Source organism: Parambassis ranga, chromosome 24, assembly GCF_900634625.1.
Source record: "Parambassis ranga chromosome 24, fParRan2.1, whole genome shotgun sequence".
NCBI classification, from domain to species: Eukaryota; Metazoa; Chordata; class Actinopteri; family Ambassidae; genus Parambassis; species Parambassis ranga.
This window is the reverse complement of record NC_041043.1, coordinates 7,459,103-7,482,846: the sequence shown is the minus strand read 5'-3', so window position 1 is coordinate 7,482,846 and position 23,744 is coordinate 7,459,103. Positions and strand designations below refer to the sequence as shown.

The following is a 23,744-nucleotide window of genomic DNA, read 5'->3' as shown; positions in this document are numbered from 1 at the left end:
CTCTCTCTCTCTCTGTCTCTGAGCTGTCTCGCTTTCTTCTCTGCACCTTTTGCTCTGTCTCTATTTCTTCATCCTCACCCTTGCCTCTCAGCCTCCCACCCTCCTCACTATATTTGTTTCACAAAACCTTCCAACTCCCTTTCTTTTGCTTCGCCTCCTCTCCTCCCCTCATTCTCTCTTGCCACAGAAATGCATCTATTATTAACATACACCTCTGGCTCTAGACTCAAGACTGAACCAAGGTTCAGGCCAAGCTCCTCGGCATTTTAATCACCCATAATGAGCAAGAAATAATGAATAAAACTGCCTGAACACTGTATGCTTAGGTGACAGCAATTAATTTATGGCTCATGTACTGAATATGCAGCTCATCTTGTTGTCAACATGTTTTTCCTGCGTCAGTCTGTATTTTGAACCTGTATCCCTAGAGGTTTTATGCTGTGAGAAGCAAACCAGAGCATGTGGTATATATAAAAATCAATCAGACTGCATTCAGCCACCAAAATACACACTGAATCAGAGCTCGTATTCCAGCAGATAATGCATATCATGTCAGTCTTGCTCTCAGGGAGGCATTACTGTAACTGTAGAATTAGTGTGCAGCAGTCCCCACTGTGATTGCAGAGGTTATGTTTAACCTCTCCTGCGGCAGGTTTTTTGCAGTGGCTGCCATTGAGAGTACAGGCATGGCACTGTCAGATGTGCGCGGCCATGCGCAGGCGAGCGGCGTTCCCCGGTGACTAGCATGGCCTCTTTTCATCATCTGCTTCCCTCCTCACTTTGAACAAACACAAGAGCTCAGGGCAGGGATCTGTCAAGAGGTCCACCACTTGCAGAGAAAGGGGAATTGTGTTGCTGCAAGACTACTGAAACCCCAAATTCATTACAAGTTTTGGCTGGCAGAGCTTGCTGAACTGAGGGATGCAGCTATTGTTTTGTTGTGAAACACTACAGAGCAGAAAGGGCTCCTCTCTAATTGCGATAACTTGGGGGAAGTACACAAGCAAAGCTGAAAACGAGATAAATCTGAGTGTGTCCCTTTTATCACTGGTTTATTTATACTGGTAAACATCAAACAGAAACAACAGCAAAATCAAGAGCGGACGTCCTCCCATTCTTGTGATTATCGTTTCTCTTACATCGACAAGATAATTTACAATGGTTGCCATCAGCATGACATGATAATGTCCGCAAGTAAAAAATATGGAAATTAACCATTCCTTTGCATCTCATCCACACGTAATATCAGATTACCTCCCACACCTGTCATGCCATTGGTGTTGGTTCAATTGCTGCTCAAATCGGTCATGACAGGAATCCTATCAGAGTTGAGTCTTTATGTAATTATGTGATAAAAATGTATCGATTCAAACCGGAGGGCAGTATTAGGCTGAGTCGACTTATGCCACAAAAATGCTGCATTGTGCTGTGTCTGGGAGTGTCGCACTGAAAAGATGGAGAACTGTCTGTCTACAACTACATTCTGTTCCTACACCTCTGGGATGTAAAGCACATTCGTAATCTCTCTGAACCACCGTCAAGGTAATTAAGACATGTCTCCCTCTGTCTTAGAGTGGGAGACAAGAATCATGTTAAAAGTCTACAGAGATTGTATCACTTTAAGTAACAGGCGATGAGACTGCGAGTATAATAACCCCATCCCCTGTGTGATGCCTTCATTGTTATAATACAGTATGTCCAGGTTACTGCATTCAATACCACATGAACACTTATGGTTGTACTGAGATATACAGTATCTCACACAACTAAACATTTTTGTACATGGAGTTGTTTTATACATTGTTGTGCCTTTTCATCAAAGTTTGATCAAATGTTGTTATAAAGAAGACTTTGATAGGTTATAAGGTAGAAAACAAATGTTAAACATTTCCCTGTACGCCTGCCTTCCCCCAGATACATGAGAGAAGCTCACAGGTCCCTCAATAAAGAGCACAAAAGCTCCAAACAAGGCATAAAATCCCTGTCTGTACCACAACGGGCCACAAATCCAATCCAAGAATGCAGGTCATAAACTTCAAATCATAAAGTGCTCTCCAGAAGCCACTCGGACCTTGAGAGCTTGTCCCTGGCCTGGCGAATGTTTGTTGTGCTCACAAGCTGCGGCAAATCTCCGCTCATCGATAGGCTGCGTTTGGAGCGTAGACTGGCCCCTGTTTTGGGGTAGGCCACATAGCAACGCTCCCTGTATGAGTCTGCATTAACAGAGTGCCTGCGGTTCACCCTCGCCCCACCTGCTGGCACTGTCATGTAATGTCGACTGGCTTGGTGGGGCCGCGGACCCCTGGGAACAGCAGTCCATTTAGTGGCCTGGCCAGGCACAGCGAGAGCGATAGCAGTGGCCATTTTAACCTCTGATGAGTTATTCCGGTTCATGTTATCGAGCTCGACATCTGCCTGAGCTTCAGCTCGACAAGCTTCTGAGGGTTTTGGTGGAGCAGCGGGGCGTTTGGGCCTCGGAGCTCCGGGAGATGCTGGATGCCAGCTGTGACTGCCAGCAGAGGAAGAAACTGTACAGTCAGGGACAGAAGGTTTTGTAGTCGCTACAACAACAGGCGGGCGCTGCTTGGCTGGCTCAGGGGGAGGAAGAGCAACTCTGAGGCATTCTTTGTCATTCTTCTCTGGTCGTAGAACCTGCTTGGAGAGGGACTTTGGAATCCCACAGCCCTGTAGCTGTCCATCACTGCTCAGTGATCGAATATCCCCCATCTCCAGAGCCTGACATGATAGCAGACAAGCAAGAGAAGAGAGAAAAGAAAGAAATGAAATCTATTAGACCCATATCTCAATATTAGTGGAAATGACAAACAGAAAAAACAAGGAACCCTGCCAAACTGACCTTATCTGAATCTCCTTGGTTACACACCCGGTAGCGCACAATGAGGAAGATAATAAAAGCAAGCACAGAGGCCACAATTATCCCCCCAATGATGACTACTATGGTGCCACCAAGAAACTGGGACTGCATGAAATGGCATCGCAGATACTGTGGCTCAGTGGTGAAGTGGACACAGCCTATCACTCTGGTGGCAGTCAGTGAGGTCACCTGATCGTCGTATATGGCCAGAACGCACAAGTCATAGTGAGTCCCGGCTGCCAGGTTGTTTACCAGGATGTTCTTACTGGTCGGGGATATCATTCTGTACAAAGAAAGAAGCTTTGTGAGTCCTGACAAAGATTAGAGAGGGTTAACTGAAAGGAGACTGAAACAAATCACATTATCCAGCTTATTGTTTTGTAGGGATAAAATAACATGACAATCATTTATCTCTCAGGGGGCTATTTAAGATCTGTCTATGCATAATCTTTTGTGACATTTGATTTATTCTTTCTGGCATCTTTACTGATAACAGGTTGCTTTCAGTAGCTGGAGACGCCGAACGCCTCTGTTTCAGGATTACAGACGCAACTCTTTAATGTTTCTGAAACTCACTAGCGGCCGCTGAAACACCATGTGTTAGTGACTTCTAAGTTCATTTATAAAAAATGGTTTGTGCAATGATCCTATCACATCACAGTGATTAGCACTAAATATGGAGTGAAAGGGAGTAGAGATGAAAGAAAGCTGTGTACGCCTGTTCCTCAGATGGGCATGTGTGAGGCTTTTTGTAAAACACAGGAAGACTGCTCTTTCATCTTCCTATGAGTCCACAGCTTAATGCTGACATTCTGTTTTGATTTTGTTGATTAGGCATTATCAAGGTTTTGCACATAGAAAATGATACACTACAGCACATAGAGATTATGAGTTAAAGAATAATAAGTCAGATGCAGTGCAATAGTCTGTCTGCCTGATAGGATTAACAGACACCACAAATATCTAAAGGGATTTAAGCCTTCAAATGGAAAGTAAAAGAAGGGTCATTAGAATGATTCAGTTTATTTGCCTATGTTTAGATTCAGATTTTAAGTTTGTTTACAGTATTACATGGTATTGAGCAAGAAACAGTAGCATTTTCTACCAGGCTGCATTCTTCTGCTTACCTGTATACCAATGAATCATCATAGGTCCCATTATATTGGATCTGAAACATGCGGATTCCAGGAATGCTACTATGGAAGTTAAACTTGACCAAGGCCGAGGTAGAGGTGGCCTCAGCAATTACTACTTTCTTCTCTTGGCTCGTCTTTGCATTCCCCAGAGGCACCCCTCCCGCCTCTGCCCCCGTCTTGGTAACTGTGGCAATATCTGATGATCCAGGGTCAGGTTCCTGCTCTGCGATTGTGTTGTTGGTGATATGAGGGAGTTTAGCAATGACCAGATCCACCCTCTGCTGGGCTTCGCCGGCTGGGTTAGAGGCCACGCAGGTGAAGGAACCTGGAACACAGATCATTAAGATCAGCATTCTGTACAGTCACACAGTGAATAATTAAATGACCTTTCAGCATTTAGGTGAATTCAGTTCTTTGTTAGATGAATAAAGCAACATTATAGTCCACCATTACCTTTTAGCTAAGCTTCAGATAAAGGCTGTTGCTTGCTCTGGGCCAAGAATTAGGCCAATATGTAGCCTCAGGAAAAGCAGGTTTGTCGCACTTGAACATTTATTCGGATAAATGTTCAAGTGTGACAAACCTGAGCAATTACTGACTTGTTGTATGTCTGTTATTTCCGTTGGAATTAACAGTTTTTATCTAACAGGCTTATTCTTTCAGATGTCTGTCAGCCAAAAGCCTAGCTTTTTATGTTTGCCTTGCAGTTATGAAGCTCGTAATGACTGAACCAAAGTGTGTGAGTCTGAAATAAAAAGGGGTTAAGCTAGGTGCTGGACAACTTCATATTCAAACTACAAGTATGAGAATAGTATCAAACTCTCTCATCTTACTTAAAAGTGAATATTTTCAGCAATGTCAAATGCTTTTTCTAATAGTATGCAATGTGTTTGTAAATAGATGCACACAACAGCAAGTCAGCTGTGAAGGTAGAAAAGTCACTTTTTATTTCGTTGTGACTTTAATCAGCATGCTGTATGTCGCCACACTCTATTCTTTATCATCCGGTGTAGACAAATACTTCAGTGTTATTGGCTTATGCGCACAAGTAAACAACTAATTTTGCTCGGTCAACAGCACAAGCACAACCACAGGGATGTAAACAGACCAGAGTCCTTGACGGTGCTGATGACGATGTCGAGCGTTCCATCTGTGTGGACCACAGCCCTGGAGGAGTTGGACATGAGGCGTCCATCAGGTGCTATCCAGTGGATAATGGGGTCGGGGTCGCCCCTGGCCTTACATCGCAGCGTCACACTCTGACCCTCTAATGCTCGCAGCTCCTGAGGAGAGGCAGTTAAAGGGAGGAACTCTTTTAATACAAACAAACTTAAGCAACAAATTAATAACTGAGAAAAACAGACTGCAAGCAGTAATTCTTAGTGCTATAATTTGGCTTAGATGTTATAATAAATGTTGTTATTGATGATATTTGAAATCTTATTCCATGTAAATGTAATCAACAATTGATTAAATCAGCATTATTATGTAGGGAAGATAATCAATATGACAGTACATTGCAGTGAATATGCTGAAGTAAAACGTTCATTTTCTCTGCAATTATGCAAAACAGGTCTGCTAAATAAATCAGATGCTATAGCTGTAGTTATTTGGCAAGGATTTGATCAGATCATTTTGTTTGGATGCATGAATCAAGGACTAAATCATTGTAAGCTTCTACTGTGTATTAAGAGCTTCACTGCAGATTCCTATTAAACCTGCAAATAGCTTTGTTAAAACAATAACTGAAAATCCTGCTAAGAATTAAAAAAAAAAAAAGCTCCACCGCAGGCCACAGCTTGATTACATCTTTAAGTTAAGTCCGGTATATTTTACAATAATCTGTTGGCTGAGTGACCCAGATGAGTCTTGCAAGTCTTGTAAGACTCCTCCGGGTCTCACAGCTAATATTTGGTGTGACAGTGGAAAAAAGAACAAAGTGCCACCTTGGATTAACTGAAGCATAATCTGTCTGTCTCAGAGAGTGTAACTGAGTGTTACATTGTCACAGTGCATAGCTCAAATCAGAGGTTATACCTGAGAGTGCCTTGTGATGAGAGGAGGCTCACACAGGAACTCCTCCTCTGAAACAGTCCAGAAATAACGTCCAGCGAGGTGTTGTGGTGAAGCGCAGGTCTCCAGATCATCCTCCCTATGCAACCTCCGCAGCCAAAGCAGCTCACAGTTACACCTCAGGGGGTTTCCTCCAAAGCTCAGTGCGAATGATGAAGGCCCCATTATGCCAGAAGTAGCCAAGACCCCTGCTCTTTGAAAAACAGGGTCAGGTGGAAGCTTCTGGAGCTTGTTGGAGGTCACATCCAGTCTCTTAAGCTTCTGCAGGCCAGAAAATGTTCCCTCTGGGATGTAGCTGAGCATGTTATGGTCCAAGTTGAGCGTGTGAAGATTGGACATCCTCTGAATGGCCACCCATGGGGCACTTTCTAAGTTGTTGTAAGATAAGTCCAGCTCTTCCAGTGCTGTCAGGTCATTAAAAGCCCCAATCTGGATGTGGGTGAGCTGGTTGTTGTTGAGGATTAAGTGGTGCAACTTGGACATTCCACTGAAGGTGTCATTGTTGATGCGAGTTAGCCGGTTGCTGTCAAGGTGAAGGGCTCGTAGGTTCTCCAGATCTTTAAAGGCATGAGGTGCAATAGAGCCAATAGTGTTCCGGGAAAGGGTCAGGTCTACTAGCTTGGTCATGTTTGCAAAGTCTTTGCGTTTGATGCTGGTTACAAAGTTATCCCCAAGACGCATCTCCACCGTGTGCCTGTCAATGTTTGGAGGCACAAACAGCAGCCCCTTTTTGTCACACAAAGTTGCCAAATTGGGGTTAAGCACCTGGCAGACGCATCGTTTGGGGCAGATTTGAACTTTGTGGGCCTTCACAGCGATGCCAAGGACAATCAGGTAGACCAGGAGAGACTCCATTTGGCTTTAAAATCAGGTAAGCACACCTAAAAAGAACAGAGCAAAGAGAGAGAAGGATGGGCTTTATCTAACAGTTAAAGAACGGATGCTTGTTAAACCTATTGTAATTTGTATTAACCTTAAAAAAAACACTTAAATATTTGTAGCTGAGCTGGGGGGGCTTCTATTCTGCAAAGTTTAAGCTTTTCTGCTACATTTGAAACACTATTACTGTCAGCTCACAGCTTAGAGTCCAAATTCTGAGCGGGAAGCTAAGCGAGTCAATGCCTGAACAAACAATAAATGCTGCGCAATTAGACATGAAACTAATTAGTCACCTGCAGACTTGAGAGTGAAACATCCCCAGTAATCTTGTCTGATTTTTGTGACAGCTCTCTTTTTAAGCTCCTCTGCTCCCCTGATCATACTTTTTTGATATGATAATACCCATCCTTTTATGTTTGTGTACAGAAGGATGAAAGTCTAGACTGTCAGTCCAGGGCCCCACCAGAATTAGACTGATATCTCCCAGGATCGTATCGCCATAAGGAGGGGGTGATTGGGCCCAGTGCTTCAGCGAGGATGTGCTATGCCTTGCTATTGATTTTCTCTCTGTTCTCTCTGCTGCTACTCTTACTTATGACACAACTGAGATGGGGGATAAGGAGGGATCCATTTGATGAATCCTGAGACAATGTCAGGGATATAGCATGTCATAAAACTAAGACTTTGGAGATCAGATCACAGCTCTGCAGGTGTACCACACAATGTACCAGGAGATGGAGTGACATGAGTTGGGATTATATTTAGAACTAAAATTTAGTGTCATTTTGGTTTTACATGCAATATTCAACCCTCTGGGTGTCCCATTACAGTGCATGGAAAGGAACACGATCCAATCAAACACACAGAACAAGAGATCCAATCCCACAACTGTAGTGAAAATCCAAAATGCTAGCCTTTAAATACAGAAGAGAATGGCTGATTTATGATTATAGCTCTCTGTGGTTTGCCGGTAATGCCTCCATTGTCGATGTTGGGTCTTGGAGAGTGTGCATAAAAATCTTGCCTCAGCAAAGAGCCTGTCGAATGAGTACCTTCATGCTTCAAAAGCTTCTGTTGCACCAGAGCAGTGACACACAACTCATGGTGCAATAACCTTGACAGTACGGGAAAAAATATCATAGAGTAAAGAAGACGGCAGACAGGACAGGAGTGACATGCTGCCATGTGGGGGCATGTTCTTTCACCTGAGAACGGAAGTGAAAGAAGCCTGGTGGCTTCCAGTTAAATGTTGACAGCTAGGTAAAATGTATCACAGCTTGACAAGGAGGCAGGAATGAGGTCGCCTTAAAATGGTTCCATAATAGCAACGTGAGGAATTATAATATTGGAGAACAATCTGGGTATGACATTTTCATGAGCACTGCTGATGAAGCAGCAATGAATAAATGTCTTTTCCCGACCTATTTTCATATGGGACAAATAATGTGTGGCCTTTTTTTTCCAGGGATGCAGTGGTGCACAGTTCTGGTGAGAAATGGACTGTGGTGTCTTTTGTAAATGTTGTCATGACTCTACTTGTAAAGACAGCAGATGGCTTCAGTGCCAAGCAGTGCTGCAGCGCTAGGTGTAGTGGTTAACAAGTAGCTGTGTGGAAAGTTTAGTATACTTTTATGTGTATCAGAAGGCAGTGGACAAAGGTGTTTGTTCATGTCAGTGTGCCAACCACCTTCTTCTTATCTGGCTGTGAATGGTACGGCCTCTGGTTGTGCAATGAGGCGGAGAGGACCTGCTACTTCCAGACTCGAATAGCGCTGAAGACGTGGTATTGATTCACTGTGTGGAGATGAGGCTTCTTTTTTTTTTCGTTGCTGAAAACTCAGCCAAACGTGAAGAGAATGGTTGTGACGGTAATCCCTACAAAATTCACTCTGTGAGGACAAAAGGACAGCCCATTCACTGCTGAGACAGGGCAGCAAATATCTGGTACCATCTCCCTAATTTGCATTTAATTATGGGTGTTCTACAGCGATTTGCATAACAGGTTGCACTCATCAGGTACATGAACAAATAAGAAGATAATCAATCAATGCATTCATCAATCATGCACTTCATTTTTAAATGTCACACCCCCAGAAAATCATTATCCTGCAGGTTGCACTGTTCATTATAGTGAAGCGACTTGGGAGGACCACAAATAAACAAGAAAACAGATAATAAACTGATCCATTAACCATAATCTCCCTCTTAGTCAATCAAATGTTCGTTTACTACCTCTGAGCAGGTCTTTTCACCTTCAGAGAACACAACAGACTGGCAGCACACACCCACACATGCACACCAGTGGGTGGATTTGTGCCTAATAGAAGTAACTCGCTAAACAACAACCTCCAGCTATAGAGACACATTCATGTGCAGCAGCAGCAGCAGCAGCGGCGTACTGTAGGAGAGGATATCTATGGTCTCCCTGGGGTAGCATTCGCCAAGAAAAGCCTTATGCAGCATGCTGCATGCCAATCGGCCAGTGAGGTCATGGGGGATATGTTTTCAGATGGTCTAACTTATGCTGGAGCTCATATGAGAAAGCCTCTGCAATCCACGTCTGGGCAGGAAATCAGGGAAAGCAGCCCTGCAAGAGGAAGTTAATGAGATGAGGTCTGCTTATGCTTCCACGCAGTTCGACACAATGGCACATGGCTGCATCTCGGCTGCATCTCACCTGGGTTATTTAGAGAAGAGCAGCCGGACGTCTGCCACAGCCAAAAATAAGCTCTGTTGTGTCAAAGAGGTAAACTGATGCTGCAACATGATGGTAAAATGGTATCGACAAAGCAGTGAAACAGGTCCTCAGCCTGCCTGCTTTACGAGACCAAATGGAGCTGCTGCATTTGCTGAAGTAGATCATATTTTGACTGAGCTGGTAGAAATTCTATTTTGTCGGGTAAATGCTTGTGTAGTCCAAACATCCTGACCAAACATCGATGATGTTATGGTCCGTCTACCTAACACATTCGTTATTGTTTTTTTTTTTTTGGTGAATGTGGGTATGTGCTTCTGTGACACCCTTTTTCTACAGAGTCTGCCAGTGTTAGAATGTGATAGCTCTTGGGTGACAGCCTTGATGCCATGGCAACACAGAAAACGTCAGTTTTGGGTGAGATGTAATCAGGGGCTGATAAGCTAATAATATTTAGGATTCTCAGGAGGAAAGGACCTTGACAATTTAGAGGCTGTGGTTAAAGGCCAGTGAGGATCCATTGTGCCATTTATGACATGGTGGGGATGAGGACATTCAATACACTCAGCTAATTTTGCATTGGATTAAATAGTCAGTACTCCTGTTTTTTCAATCTTGCACATGCAATAAAAATCTATGTGATCTGATAGGAACTCTGATGTCTCTGAAATATTTTTTTTCAGTCACATAAGCTTGTGTGTGTGTGTGTGTGTGTGTGTGTGTGTGTGTGTGTCTGTGTGCCAGGAGGATAGCATACTAAACAGACCCCACTGCATCAATAGAAGTGCTGTTCATCAGCATTTACATCCCCTCTTGTAATTCCAAGTGTTTTCCATCACACCGTATCACCAGGATACCTTGATGCGCTGGCAAAAAAGAAAAAAAGCCCCTATAGTAAAAGTTGAATTTAAATTCTGGTGAACGTATTTGGATCTCAGTTCTTACAAAGTTGTGACGTGTCCTGATGTGAAGGGCTTATGGCCTGAGATTTTTCTTCTGGAAAGAGGAATGCAGAATCCTGGAAAACCACCTCTGAATATCAATGTAGACCCTTTGGGGAGATAAGCTCCATCGTGTATAGGCATCCTGGTGTGTAGATACTCACACCTATTGAAAGACCAGAGTGCTGTTTTATATACAGTGAATGTGAACCATCGCCATAAAGGCGTTTATTGTCTAAATGCAGGGCCTATCGGCTCATTTTCCCTCTCACACAGCAACAAGGAGGCTAAAAAAGGCAGAAATTTTCCTTTATAATATACAGCAGGTGTGTGCATGCAGGTTTGCCCCAGCCATAGCTCAGTTTCAAATGTTAATGAAAGCACCTCTTCAGCAAAAAAAAGAGATACTTTGCGGGAAGTATAAAAAAAAAAATGGGTCAGTGAACATGGGGCTGGTTGGTCTGCAGAACAGCCTTGGTGCTGATGAACCACATATCACTTCTCTGCTATCAGTGAAAAGAGAAGGCAGCATAATAAGCAGCAACACCGAGTACATTCACATGGCAGAAAGAGCAAACAGAAGCAGCAAAATGAGGCGTGGGCCTGGTTTCACTGGTGTAGCAGTTACAATGGTGCCTCAGGCACTCATGAATAATAAGATGTGTGATAACTAACACTCGACATGAGACGGGATCATTACACCTCATCCTGTATAAAAATCACCAGGAGCATATTTTCACCCATCCTCTTCAGTCACCTGGCAACATGCCCCCTTCCCACAGACTTATCATATTACTGGTTTCTCACTTGGGTTAATTTAGACTTGATCACAGCTAAATGACTGATGTACAATTTGCATATCAGCCAAGGTTCTACCAAGCTATAGCCTATCACTGGATCCTCTAGGCTGATAAAATAAAACACATCTATTATTTGAAATGAGTCCTCCCGCATGTCTCTCGGGCTGAATAATGGGCACTCTGGTCACCATTCTCCAGTCTCACCTGTAGGAGAAAAAGCAGCACAGTATGCAGCCAAGTGGATACTAAAAATAAAAATCGCTATCTGACGGCGTTCCTCGGCAATTGAGGAGATTTTTTGACCTTGCGGTGCAGGTCCTGCGCTGGTGGGTTTACAGCCACAACCCCTGTCACACAAGGGAGAATCTGAAACCCCCTCAGACGGGTCCTGAGAGAACTACTTCAAGTCAATATTTCGCCTCTTGAAAGACACTTCACCCCCCCCTAAAGAGTTCTTTAAAGAGACGGCAATTCACTGCAGCCTAAAAAAAAATATTGAATTTACCTTGCAGATGAAACATCAAGCCGAGTCAAAGGAGGGTGGGTTTCAGCTTATTTCCTCTCAGGAGGGTTGAGGGCATTTTCAGAGCCGCTGCCTAAAATGGGACCGTCGGTGGCTCTTGGAGATAATTCAGGTGTCCCGAAACACGCGTCTTGGCTGTTATAACATGTGACGGCCTGCAAAACCAGCGATGCCCTTCAAGAAATCCATAACCAGCAGATAAAGGACGATTCCTCTACGATCCGTTCACAGGACAGATGTGCTGCTCAGATTTCCACCTTTCGTAAAGAAAAAAAAACAGGAAAACGCAACCTGGATGGTCCCGGTGTGGCTTTTAGGCTACAGCTGTGCGGGATCGCCTCTTACTGCGCATCCGCCTGTATGCACCTCTAGAAGAGAAAACGCCTTTGTAGCGACAGGCTGCTTTAATATCTACAGCACAGTGAGTGACTGGTGCTGTGCTGAAACCGACCAGATGTTCGTATCGCTTTCACGGGGTTTTGCTGGCGACGCAGGGCTCAGTGTGAGTTAATCCAGATTGACTGAAAGGTTGCTGCCATAATATATCCCCCCCTTCTGCCCCCGGACTACTGTCAGCCACCGACCCGGCTCCATTTCAGACCAGAGGTACTGTGCGCGGAATGGTAATCGGTGCGCTCTGAGTTGCACAGAGACCATTTGTGTGCATAGACAGATGCAGTGCCTCCCAGCCTATCTCACAGGCAGGCATCATAATTTATTCATGTAGATTGAACTCCACTGCACGAAAATGCAGTGGACCTATAATATTCAGAAATTTAATTAAAAGAAAAAAAAAAGGAGAAGGGGAGTTGATCAGATTTAGACATACAGGAGATGAAAAATGAGCCAGGCAATAACCAATATAGGCTTAAACAAGGGTGTTATTGAAAATCCATCTAGTCCTCTGGATGAATCCGGCAGTTCTGGTCCCGGTGAAGCCAAATATAGCAGCCTATAGCTGAAGATTCCAGCATGTATTGCATAGATTATTGGCGAGAAAGTGTTGAGTTGGCTGAAACAGAAAAGCCTGGCTCCCTGTGGGTCTGCTTGGCACTCAACACATCACTATCTGATAACAATGATCTTATGGCCTTTTGTGCAAGTTGGCAAAGTAGCCTACAGATGCACCACAGAAAAGCAGTGCAGTGATTTTCCTTGACTTTTTTTTATACCTAAGAACAATGACTTACAGTACAGGCATCCTGACACTTTGAAATATGTGGCTGGTTTTTGTTTTGTTCTTTTCCAGAGATTACTCCAAGGATTTCTCCTCTAGATCAATATTGCCATCCAGTTACAACACATCCATTTTAGATCAATATGAATAGCCTAAGTAGTTTAAGTGTCCATAGTTATGCAGAACTGGATTGGCAAGAGCTCCTCGCTTGGCTGGTTGATCATTGTGTGTGTGCACAATCTACTGTTCAGTCTGTGCTGGATCAGTTCATAATTACCAGCATTTTAAGCAGTCAGTTTTAGTTTTAAGTAATTTTCAGATTAAACACATATTGGCAGCCGGAAGAAAAGCCAGTAAACTAGCATTTTGCTGGTGGGAAGTGTTAATGTCAAGGCCTGCATGTGACCTACTGTGAGTGTCTCATCCGAGTCATCATGAGCTGACAGTTGGTGATATGAAATGACACTGACATGTCTTGGAATTTGCTGTGCTCCTTTACTGTTGTGATTCATGCTGGGCTCTCTCACTGATGCATGTCATGCAGAAACTGCTGGTAGGTGAGGCTGTCCACCCGCTCACCGGTCCGACTCTTTTTCTCTAAGAACAGGGATGCGGTGTCCTGCAGCGGGTCGGCGATGGTGCTTCTTGTGATCCCCAGTAACTCACGCACACAGGCAGAGATGACCTGCAGGGTGTACACAGCAGGGTTTACACATTTGATAAAGCAGATTATATGTTTAGGTTGTCTAACTTTATTTAACAGGGTAGTCTCAGTGAGAGTGAAAGTAGTCTTTAAAAAGAAATGTCTTGCATCATTGGAAGAACGGTTTAGGGGTTACACTCCCAAAAACAAATGTATTAAAAGAATTAAACCAAAATAAATACAGAGTTTTTCTGCCTGATCCTACGTGATCATTTTGATGCTTCTAAAACTGAGCTGAAAAGATAAAGTCACTTTTAGCCAATTAGCTCTGACCTGAAGAAAAACACAGATTGTAAACAGCATACTGTATACTCCATCAGAGAGCTTATCTGGGCTGTTTGCTGGCAGTGATACTCACTAACAACACACAACTTTAATTGGATGTCACACTGTCACAAACAAGATATTTGAAATGTATACGCACAAGTTTTTAGTGTTTATGTTGTGTTTAAGTTGTCTTAGAGCAGAGACATCCAATTATAATTTGTCAAATAAGCTGTAATCATGCTCACAAATTACATCTGTTATGTGTAGCAAATGCATTGTTTTACACGTTGACTTGTAATATAAACTTCAGCATCAGATCATAACATTTGATTATACACAACAATCGGAGCAGTGAGCAGTGCAATTATTAGAGTTACATCAATGATACTCTGCCCGTTGAAGCTTCCTTGAACGCTGTTTGATATGTAAATAAGCCTCCATGATATCAGCAATTTCTTCTGAGAGTTAGAATCACAAGCTAGAGTTTTTTAACTTCTTCTTAAATAATGGTACCTGCATGTCTTTAAAATCCGTGACTCCAAGTTTTGGCAAGTTCCTACAATTGATGTAAATGAGTTTTCTTCCAGTGATGAAGTTCTCCGTGAAACATGCCTGTGACATAAAGAAATAATAGGGTCAAATATTCTAACTAATAACTGCATTTAGTCAAAGTTACAATAGGCCATAACATTATTACAACCAACAGACTGCATAACAGGGTTTAGTGATCTGTTCTACACTGGTTTCTTCACTACTGGGGTCTTCTGTGTGGAGTTTGCATGTTCCCTCTGTGCCTGCATGGCTTTTGTTCGGGTACTCCGGCCTTCTCCCACATTCTAAAGACGTGCTTGTTAGGTCAATTGGTGACTCTTTGCCCATAGATGTAAGTGTGAATGGTTGTTTGTCTGTGTATGTTGTCCTGCAATGGACTGGTGACCTGTCCAGGGTGTACCCCGCCTCTCACCCTTCTTACATCTTACATAGCTTGGGACAGGCTCCAGTTCCCTGTGATCCTGCACTGCAGGGTTCAGATAATGGATGGATGGTAAGCTTTCTGTTGTCAATGGTGAAATGCATTCTAAAAGTAACCCTCAAAACACTGACAACATTTAGCTTAAGGTTCTCAGACAGTTATAATATGACAAATTATGTTATCTCTGTTAGTTTGAACTTACTCTGTATTGTGGAAATCCCAAAGACTCAATCCATCTTGCAACATCTTGACAGTCCCACTGCAGGAACTTCATGTTGCCTGTAAGCATGTTGTTATGGAAACTGTTACCAGCCATTAGAGTTGCCTTAAACAAACACAGCGAATTGTACTTAATTCATAAACTGTAATAATACTAAATAATAATAATAATATATAAATCCTTAAAAAAGGTGTCGTGTCTTGTTGGGTCAAGCTGGGGAATTTTTTAACTCAAAAGATCTCCACAGTGCTGTTTGAAAGGATCAATGAAGTAAGAGAGACGAGTTTAGTTTGTTCTTCGCAGCAGCCAATCAGCGCCTTGTATTTTGGGGCGGCTGGTGCTTTGCGCTTAGTGATTGGCTGTGAAATGAGGTCTGTTCCGCCCACACGAATCAGAGAGCGCGAATGGTGACGCGCACAGCTTTCACAGATCAACAAATCATCTGCACTGCTGTCTGTCGCTGACATCCACACTGATATCGCTTGTAGATCGTATATAAGCGGATCATCGCAGCTCTCTCCTACGTCCTACGCTACACTTGTGAGCGTCAAGTTCTGTACACTCCAGCGTGTCTTGGGTCGGTTGAAGGGCTCCAGAGGTGGAAAAAAAACACACCCGACTACCCACAATGTCCGCTCTTCTGCTTCGGTCCCTGTTAAACAAAAAGGTAGAGCATATTCACGCATATAATGACAGAACTAGCTGTTTTATGCGATGCTTATGCAACTCAAAACGGCTAACAACATGAGCTGTTAGCTAACAAAGTCATCACCTTACACGTTGCATTGCATTAAATATGTGTATGAGAGTTTGGTTGCTATGGGCAGGCTTTATCTTTACGACAGGAAAATTCATCAATGAAGTTTTCAGACGCGACTCTCATTTATTAGACCTTTAATGGGTTGAATGTTATTTTAAAGGCTGGTGTTTTATTTCTTGCAGGCCCCCCTCCAGCTGGGTCGCATGTGCTACTCCTCCTCTGTGGTAAGCATGTTTCCTATTCTAATTATGAATGTTCGTGTCTTTAATTTTAGTTTAGGTTTGTATTATTAAAATAACACATACAGAAGTCACAGTGAGAAGTTGTCAATGTGCCTTGCAGTTCAAAATAAAGATAAAACCTTCTGTCTTTATGGTGCAGTGGAAACTATTTGACTTAAAATAATGTAGTCAGTCAAGTTGTCAATTAAGATGACCATTGCATAAGACAGAACACAATATTATTTTAAACTATGAACATATATCTGATCAGTAAAACCCAAGCCGGCCTTTCTAATCTTGAACCTCTTATCTGCAAAATAATGTTAAGGGCAAACCAGCCTATCAAGCTACTCAGCATAGCATGTCTACACTTGAGCTACTGTATGTATGCAGCAACTCATATTACACCTACACCTCCTGTAGAAAAGGAGAGAAATTCTTAGTCTATTGAACATGTGAACATTGCGTTAATTAAAAAGAAATAAAAATTAGTGTACAGTTCCTCAAAAGTGTCTTTAGACGGAGCCAAACAAAAATCACACGTGGCAAAATAATTAGAATTGAGAATAAAAAAATAACACTTTAAATCATCTCCAAATGTATATTTACATTTAGAATTTTCTTCCCTCATCCATAAAACATGATGGATTTCATTTACTGAAGCATTATGAGATCATTTTGTTTAACAGAAAATTTAATCCCATTCTGAGCCATTAAAGTCTATGAATGCATAATGCAATAACTTGTATATGTCGTAATAATTCTAAAAAGAAATATTAATCAATCGGTTATTAACACAAATGACACCGGTTCAGAGGACGTCGCATGCTCATACATCAACATTTAGAACTGTAATTATTGGCACAGAAATATTTATCGATTTAGTGATCTCAGGAACACACAAATCCCAAAACCAAAACTATTGTGGCGTTTATTTATTTATTTAATTTTCCTGGTATATTTATTCATATAATTGCTGTGTCTTTACTTTCTCCTGTTGCAAGAAGCACAAAAAAATACACATTTATCCAGATTACTGGATTTTGAGTTACATCTCATTTGATATTGGACGTATTGAGTGTATCAGTCTGCACAGCACTAAAACATGTGAATTAATATATCTTTATCTGCTTTGGTTGTTTTGTTACTTTGCATCTGACTGCCTTTGCTTTTTTTAATAGATTTTACTGTCTGAGTGTTGCTTTAATTAATTATTTAGCTAATGTAATGACATAGGTTTATCTGCTCATTGATATGTCAGCCAGTTATTGCGGCTCCAGCCTACTTTTAAGACTAGATAGCTCCTAGACTTTCAAGTGTGCATACTGAGAACTGGCTTAGTAATACTTGGAGGTATAGGATTTGGACAGGCCTAATGTAGCGTGGAAGAAGTTGAGCTCTGCTTAGAACGGTCTGATGAGGGGAAACTGTAAAAATGAATCATCGACATAACTCAAAAGAGCAAAAAAGTGAAGCAGTTTAGAAGGCTTTATAAAGTCACTGTAGTGATGGGTGGATGTCCTCAATGAACCTAGCACCAAGTAACCAGACTGGAAGGGATTTAACCATATGCTTCTGTGATCTTCTAGCCCACCACCAAGCTGTTCATCGATGGCAAGTTTGTCGAGTCCAACACATCTGAATGGCTTGACGTTCACAACCCTGTAAGTGTTTTTAGATGAACTGCACCCAACCTGCTGCACAGAGGCTGCAGTTACAGGAGCTGGCAGCAAATATGTAGTAGTAACTTATGAACATCAAGTCTTGAGTTGCCAATTTTCCAATAGTGCAATTTGAAACTTGAGACTTCCAAACAACTCATCATGTTTTTATATTCTCTAGAAGTCCATCTTAGCGTATAGCTGTGTGCTGTGTACTGTAATGTACTATATAAGCCTCTTGCAGGCTTATATAGTACATGCAGTACATGCAGTGGTGGGTGATTATTGCATGGAAATATACCATCTGCTTCCATCACTTCAATTATAACATTTTGAAGGATAGAAGACAAATACTTAGTTGTTGATGTTAATGAAATAATGTCTGCACAGTAATGCCGAATGATGGCTTCACCCTGCTCTCAACCTGTCTGTGTGCACTGTCTCCTGCTCTTTAGGCCACTAATGAAGTGGTGGGCCGTGTTCCCAAAGCTACTCAGGAGGAGATGCTGGCAGCTGTGGATTCCTGCTCCAGAGCCTTCCGCTCCTGGTCCGAGACCTCCATCCTGAGCCGACAGCAGATCTTCCTGCGCTACCAGCAGCTCATCAAGGACAACATTGTAGGGAAATGTCACTTGCTTACATCATATCGCCGTCAGAGTGAATAGTTGCTGATACTTGGTTTCTGCCTCTAATATTCCAGAAAGAACTTGCAAAAATAATCACGCTGGAGCAGGGCAAAACTCTTGCTGATGCAGAAGGAGATGTGTTTAGAGGACTGCGTAAGTAATGCATGGGGTTTTAAATATCTTGATTAGATTAGAGAGGTGCTGAACATACATTAAATATGTCACTGTATAGTTTCATCTCACAATGTAAAATGTTTTACCTGGGAACGTGTCACAGTTTCACCCTGGGTGAAAGTTAAATAGCTACATTGGCTGCAGGGCATCCATTTTTTGAGTATCACCAGGAACCTCCCTTTAAAAGTGAGTGACATTTAATTAATGATAGGTGGGGGAAGTGTTATGGTGATATTTGAATATAAAGGTGTAGACATATAACATCTTTTAGTCACATAAAACCAAGGTTACAGTATTCCTGCAGATTTATGTCAAATATTAAGTGGAAAAGTGAAAGTTTGACTACTGTGTATGTTTATCTGTGTCCGCTTCTGTGAAACACTCTGCAGGCATTGCTTTTGGTTGCATGCTATATAAAGATAATTATGCAATTCTGCATCCTCATTGAGATGCACTTTGGCAGCGTAACATCAACAAGAATCATGCTGAGAAATGAAGAGCTGTGTAGTCTTGCAAATAAAGTGAGATATATTTTGGTTATTACAAGACTGAGCTGCCAACGATTTTTATTTTTTTTCTCTTGTACTTGGTGATGAGCCCAGTCCTGGCATGCTCAAATTATTTTGCTGTGCGAACTTTTCTATTATCAGCAGAAAGACAGGCTACATCTGCAGGTGTGCTGTCAGCATTAGGTATTCTTTGATACTCGGGCTAATGGTGTTTGAAGTCCTATAAAATGTGTTTATTGTTAACTCATGTTTTTGTTTTATAAGGAGGTTGAAGTACAAATTTGACTGCTGTTGGTCATATTAAAATATCTCTTTCCCTCTCAGAGGTAGTGGAGCATGCCTGCAGCATAACATCACTCATGCTGGGAGAAACCTTGCCCTCCATCACCAAAGACATGGACACTTACACGTACCGCCTGCCCATCGGAGTGTGTGCTGGCATCGCCCCTTTCAACTTCCCTGCTATGATTCCTCTGTGGATGTTCCCCATCGGTATGGTTTGTGGCAATACCTACCTGATGAAGCCCTCTGAGCGGGTCCCAGGCTGCACCATGTTACTGGCCAAAATGCTCCAGGATGCCGGGGCACCAGATGGTACACTCAACATCATCCACGGGCAGCATGCAGGTGAGTGTATGTGACTCAGCACACAGTATATGTGTGTGATAAACAATGAGGAAATGTCCGAGGATGATTCAAACACTAATCATATACCCCTTTGGCAATATGTAGATAGGAAATTTCCATAATATGTGCAGCCTGCTGCATCTGTAAGTAATTCACAGGTGTTTGAAGCAAGAGGATTTAGTTTCCTGTATCAGTGCTCTTGTATTGTGCCCTAAAGGTGTAGCATAGATGAAAAAGAAAGGATTTCATTTTTTCTTTGCATCTTATCTAGCGGTGAACTTCATCTGTGACCATCCAGCCATCAAAGCCATCAGCTTTGTGGGCTCCAACCAGGCCGGAGAGTACATCTATGAGCGGGGTTCCAAGAACGGCAAGAGAGTGCAGTCTAACATGGTATTTATTTTATCAGACAAAATCAGACATAAAGCAGATTTTAAGCCTGGCGCAGCCTGCAGGAGTTTTGGACTGATTTATCCTTAATTTATCCTTTTCAATAATTCAAGGAGATTGTCACCTTTCACAGCGTTGTAGTTTATTTGAGACTGATAGTCGTAGACTCATCAAGGCAGCCCTATTTATCACAAAACGGGAGAGCAGATGACGTGGTCAAGCAGCAACATTCCAGCCATTAAGGCTAATGGTAGTTAGCATACCATTGTTACATGACATTATAATAAAAGTCAATTTCATCTGAATTTACAACAAGCTGTTGCTCCATGGTCTCTTTTTTGTTTACTTTTGCTTCGATGTGCCGGCCCCTCTAATTACTCCCCTTGGCACTGTTATCATAATATCCTGTATGGTCCTTTGTTTCGAATTTTTCAGTCCCTGATGCCACCAGATTCTAGAATTTCAAAATTGTAAAACTCCTGCAGTCTGAGCCTAGCATTACACTGGGGAAATGATTATCTTCTGTAACTACATATGTAAATTGTTCCTCTTGTTATTGATAAAAATAGAGTAAACTGCTTTGTGTTGCTGTTGCCAAGGCAGCAGGTGAGTGCTAAGATGTCAGTCTCTCTGGTTTGTTACATACTGTATGTGATTAGCACTTGCTGTCTTTGTTTGATGTCCTCTGGTTTACTGGAGAAGAATCACACGGAGCCATGTTCTACAATTTGTATTTAGGGTGCCAAGAACCATGGCGTGGTGATGCCCGATGCCAACAAAGAGAATACCATCAACCAGCTGGTGGGTGCTGCTTTCGGAGCAGCTGGGCAGCGCTGCATGGCTCTCTCCACTGCTATATTTGTTGGGGAATCTCGCGAATGGCTCCCAGAGCTGGTGGAGCGCTCCAAATCACTGCGTGTTAATGCAGGTGAGTTCTTTGTTAAACATTAAAAATAATGTCAGTTCTTATGTGCAGTTAATATTAAATGTTGCTAAACGATACTGCCCTTTTTTAATATGAAAATTTATGCTTAAGGTGATCAGCCAGGGGCAGATGTGGGTCCCCTGATCTCCCCTCAAGCCAAGGCCCGGGTGGAGTCTTTAATCCAGAGTGGTGCGGATGAAGGGGCCAAGTTGCTGCTGGATGGGAGAAACGTTAATGTCAAAGGATATGAAAATGGAAACTTTGTAGGACCCACCATCTTAGGAAATGTAACGGTGAGCGACAGCTTTGACAGTCCTACTGGGGGAAAAAATATGTATCTCAGGCAAAATCAATCAATGAACTGTTTCAGTTGATTTAGGATCTTTGCTGTCACCTTTTGTAATCCAAATCAAGCTGTACAGCATGTTCACTCATTTGAATGTGAGCACAGAGGTCTTTAATCCACCTGCTAGCCAAGTTTTTGGAAGCTGGAGACATGGAAGCAATTAAAATATAACATTTCATTGAATTATAAGAAGTGCTCCCAGCACACCGCTCTACAGACAAATGTCTGTCTCAGTACACTACAGAAACTATCAGCTCATAAAGTGCAGCTTTCTTAGAGTGACATTCTCCACCCGAGGTGTGTGGTTATAAGTGTCAGACATGGTGCATCCCAAAATAGGAGGCAAGTGTTACAGAAAGTATTTAGAGCGCCTTTCTTTTGTTGCAGTTTTTTTCCTACAGGGAGTTTTAATCTGTGGCTTCATGATTCCTCCTGTCTTTTCAGCCTGATATGACATGTTACAAGGAGGAGATTTTTGGACCCGTCCTCATCGTCCTGGAGGCTGAAAGTCTTGATGAAGCCATTTCTATGATCAACAGAAACCCTTACGGCAACGGCACCGCCATTTTTACCACCAATGGAGCCACCGCACGCAAATACACCCATGAGGTGGACGTCGGCCAGGTGAGAGAGAGAGAAATGACACAGGACAAACTTTGGTTTCAGCTGCGGATGTAAACTAGCCACCTTTTTGTTGTTATTTTGGTCCTCAGTGAGTCACCTGTTTGAGGAGTGAACAGTTTTGTGTGGGAGGTGTTTCTGTTTCAGTAAAAGGAAACGGGTAGAGTTCACTGCCAGCCTGAGTCTGTGCCAAATACATGTCAATTCATAGCAGAACTGGAACCGTTCCACCAACCTGTATAATAAGGCAGCAGTAGCCAATTTGTATTTCTTTGAACTGGGTTATGTGTGATTTTTATGCATCGAGTGAAGTTGATGGATTCCATAACCTTAATCCAAAGGGATTATGCTTATCCATGTCTTTTCCTCGCCTCTGTGCCAGCAATAACCATGGCTGGAGTTGTCTTTTGTCCATGTGTTTGTTCCATTCCATCCATTCTCATGGATGTGATGTCTCTGAAATGCCTTGAGTGGATTTCGTCACATTTGGAACAAACGCTCCCTCGGGCATGAGGATGGACTGATGAGATTTGTGTGGTCAAACGTCACTGTGGCCTCACAAAACATGCTTGTAGCTGTAATCGCATCGCTATATATAAGAGTCAAAAAACAGGAACTGATACATTATTTAGAACAAATTTTAGAAGTATTTATTTATCCAAGTAGACAAACTAAATTTGGATCATTGTAGTTTTTAGTGTTTCTTTATTGTGTATTTTCCTTTGTACAGATTGGTGTGAATGTACCCATCCCAGTGCCCCTCCCCATGTTCTCCTTCACTGGCTCCAGAGGCTCATTCAGAGGAGACACCAACTTCTATGGCAAGCAGGTAAATAACATAAAGATAATCTGTCCTGTCTTAAACCATCAGAATCTCAGGTTACCTTCTGACTCATCTGTCATCTCTACCACCAGGGCATCCAGTTCTACACTCAGATCAAGACCGTGACATCACAATGGAAGGCTGAGGATGCCACTCTAACAAGCCCGGCTGTTACCATGCCAACCATGGGACGCTAAGCTAAATCAACAGTGCATCCATCATAACTGTGACTTTTTACACGCCTTAAGAAGAAGCTCAAGGAGGCACTGGAACGATTCTTTAGGAGATATCACCAGGGATTCTACCTCAGCAGGTGTCTTCCAGTAGCATCCCCTGTGGTACATTATCAGATGATCAAATAGATACTTGAATTTTAGCATTTGTTGCATCACAACATGGACACGGCTGTTTTGTTACTGTTAAAACTCCAATCATGGTTGCAGCTCTTGTGTGTCCTATATACTGTACCTGAATAATGTGTGTGCATAGGTTTGTACTGTGAATCCAAAAGTAATACATAAATTATATATGGAGATTAAAATGCAGTGTTTACCTGTGACAAATCTGAAAGTAAGCTGTTCTATATCTCTATCAGTTATTACAATGAAATTGTGGGGATGGCACTTTAGTTTAGTGGTGCAACATCTGTCACCATGTAAGATATGGAGCTGCAGTGTCTCCTTGACTTCACCTTTTACCTCTTGGGCCTACAGACTGAGAAGCAACAGCAATGGCAGTTCAATAAAGACACTAATTTCTGATCAAATGGAGTGTGAGTGTGTGTTTTGCAGCTATGTGT

At 42.4% G+C, this 23,744-nt stretch overlaps 3 protein-coding genes across 4 annotated transcripts; 1 reads left to right on the top strand and 2 right to left on the bottom strand.

Annotated features, from left to right (window-relative positions):
* Positions 1-1,192: 1,192 nt before the first annotated feature.
* lrfn5b (leucine rich repeat and fibronectin type III domain containing 5b) lies at positions 1,193-12,367 on the bottom strand. Its single transcript, XM_028397276.1, has 6 exons — positions 11,905-12,367; positions 6,049-6,965; positions 5,120-5,294; positions 4,003-4,336; positions 2,858-3,158; positions 1,193-2,736 (listed from the first exon to the last, which is right to left on the bottom strand). The coding sequence occupies exons 2-6, from the start codon at positions 6,937-6,939 to the stop codon at positions 2,041-2,043; spliced, it is 2,397 nt and encodes a 798-aa protein (XP_028253077.1). The 5' UTR covers positions 6,940-6,965; positions 11,905-12,367; the 3' UTR covers positions 1,193-2,040.
* Positions 12,368-12,856: 489 nt separating this feature from the next.
* LOC114428986 (sterile alpha motif domain-containing protein 15-like) lies at positions 12,857-15,503 on the bottom strand. Its single transcript, XM_028397806.1, has 3 exons — positions 15,245-15,503; positions 14,583-14,681; positions 12,857-13,784 (listed from the first exon to the last, which is right to left on the bottom strand). Exons 1-3 carry the CDS (start codon positions 15,356-15,358, stop codon positions 13,623-13,625), a joined length of 375 nt encoding a protein of 124 aa, XP_028253607.1. The 5' UTR covers positions 15,359-15,503; the 3' UTR covers positions 12,857-13,622.
* Positions 15,504-15,765: 262 nt separating this feature from the next.
* LOC114429187 (methylmalonate-semialdehyde dehydrogenase [acylating], mitochondrial-like) lies at positions 15,766-23,711 on the top strand. 2 transcript variants are annotated; one of them, XR_003669628.1, is made up of 13 exons: positions 15,766-15,929; positions 16,205-16,246; positions 17,833-17,907; positions 18,360-18,521; positions 18,605-18,683; positions 19,538-19,840; positions 20,112-20,233; positions 20,969-21,158; positions 21,267-21,448; positions 21,946-22,125; positions 22,853-22,951; positions 23,038-23,426; positions 23,492-23,711. XR_003669628.1 is itself a non-coding variant. In XM_028398085.1 (12 exons), exons 1-12 carry the CDS (start codon positions 15,891-15,893, stop codon positions 23,140-23,142), a joined length of 1,578 nt encoding a protein of 525 aa, XP_028253886.1. In that variant the 5' UTR covers positions 15,766-15,890; the 3' UTR covers positions 23,143-23,711. The 2 variants fall into 2 exon arrangements, 1 of the variants encoding a protein (XP_028253886.1); XM_028398085.1 differs by having other exon boundaries at positions 23,038-23,711.
* The last annotated feature ends 33 nt before the right edge of the window (positions 23,712-23,744 follow it).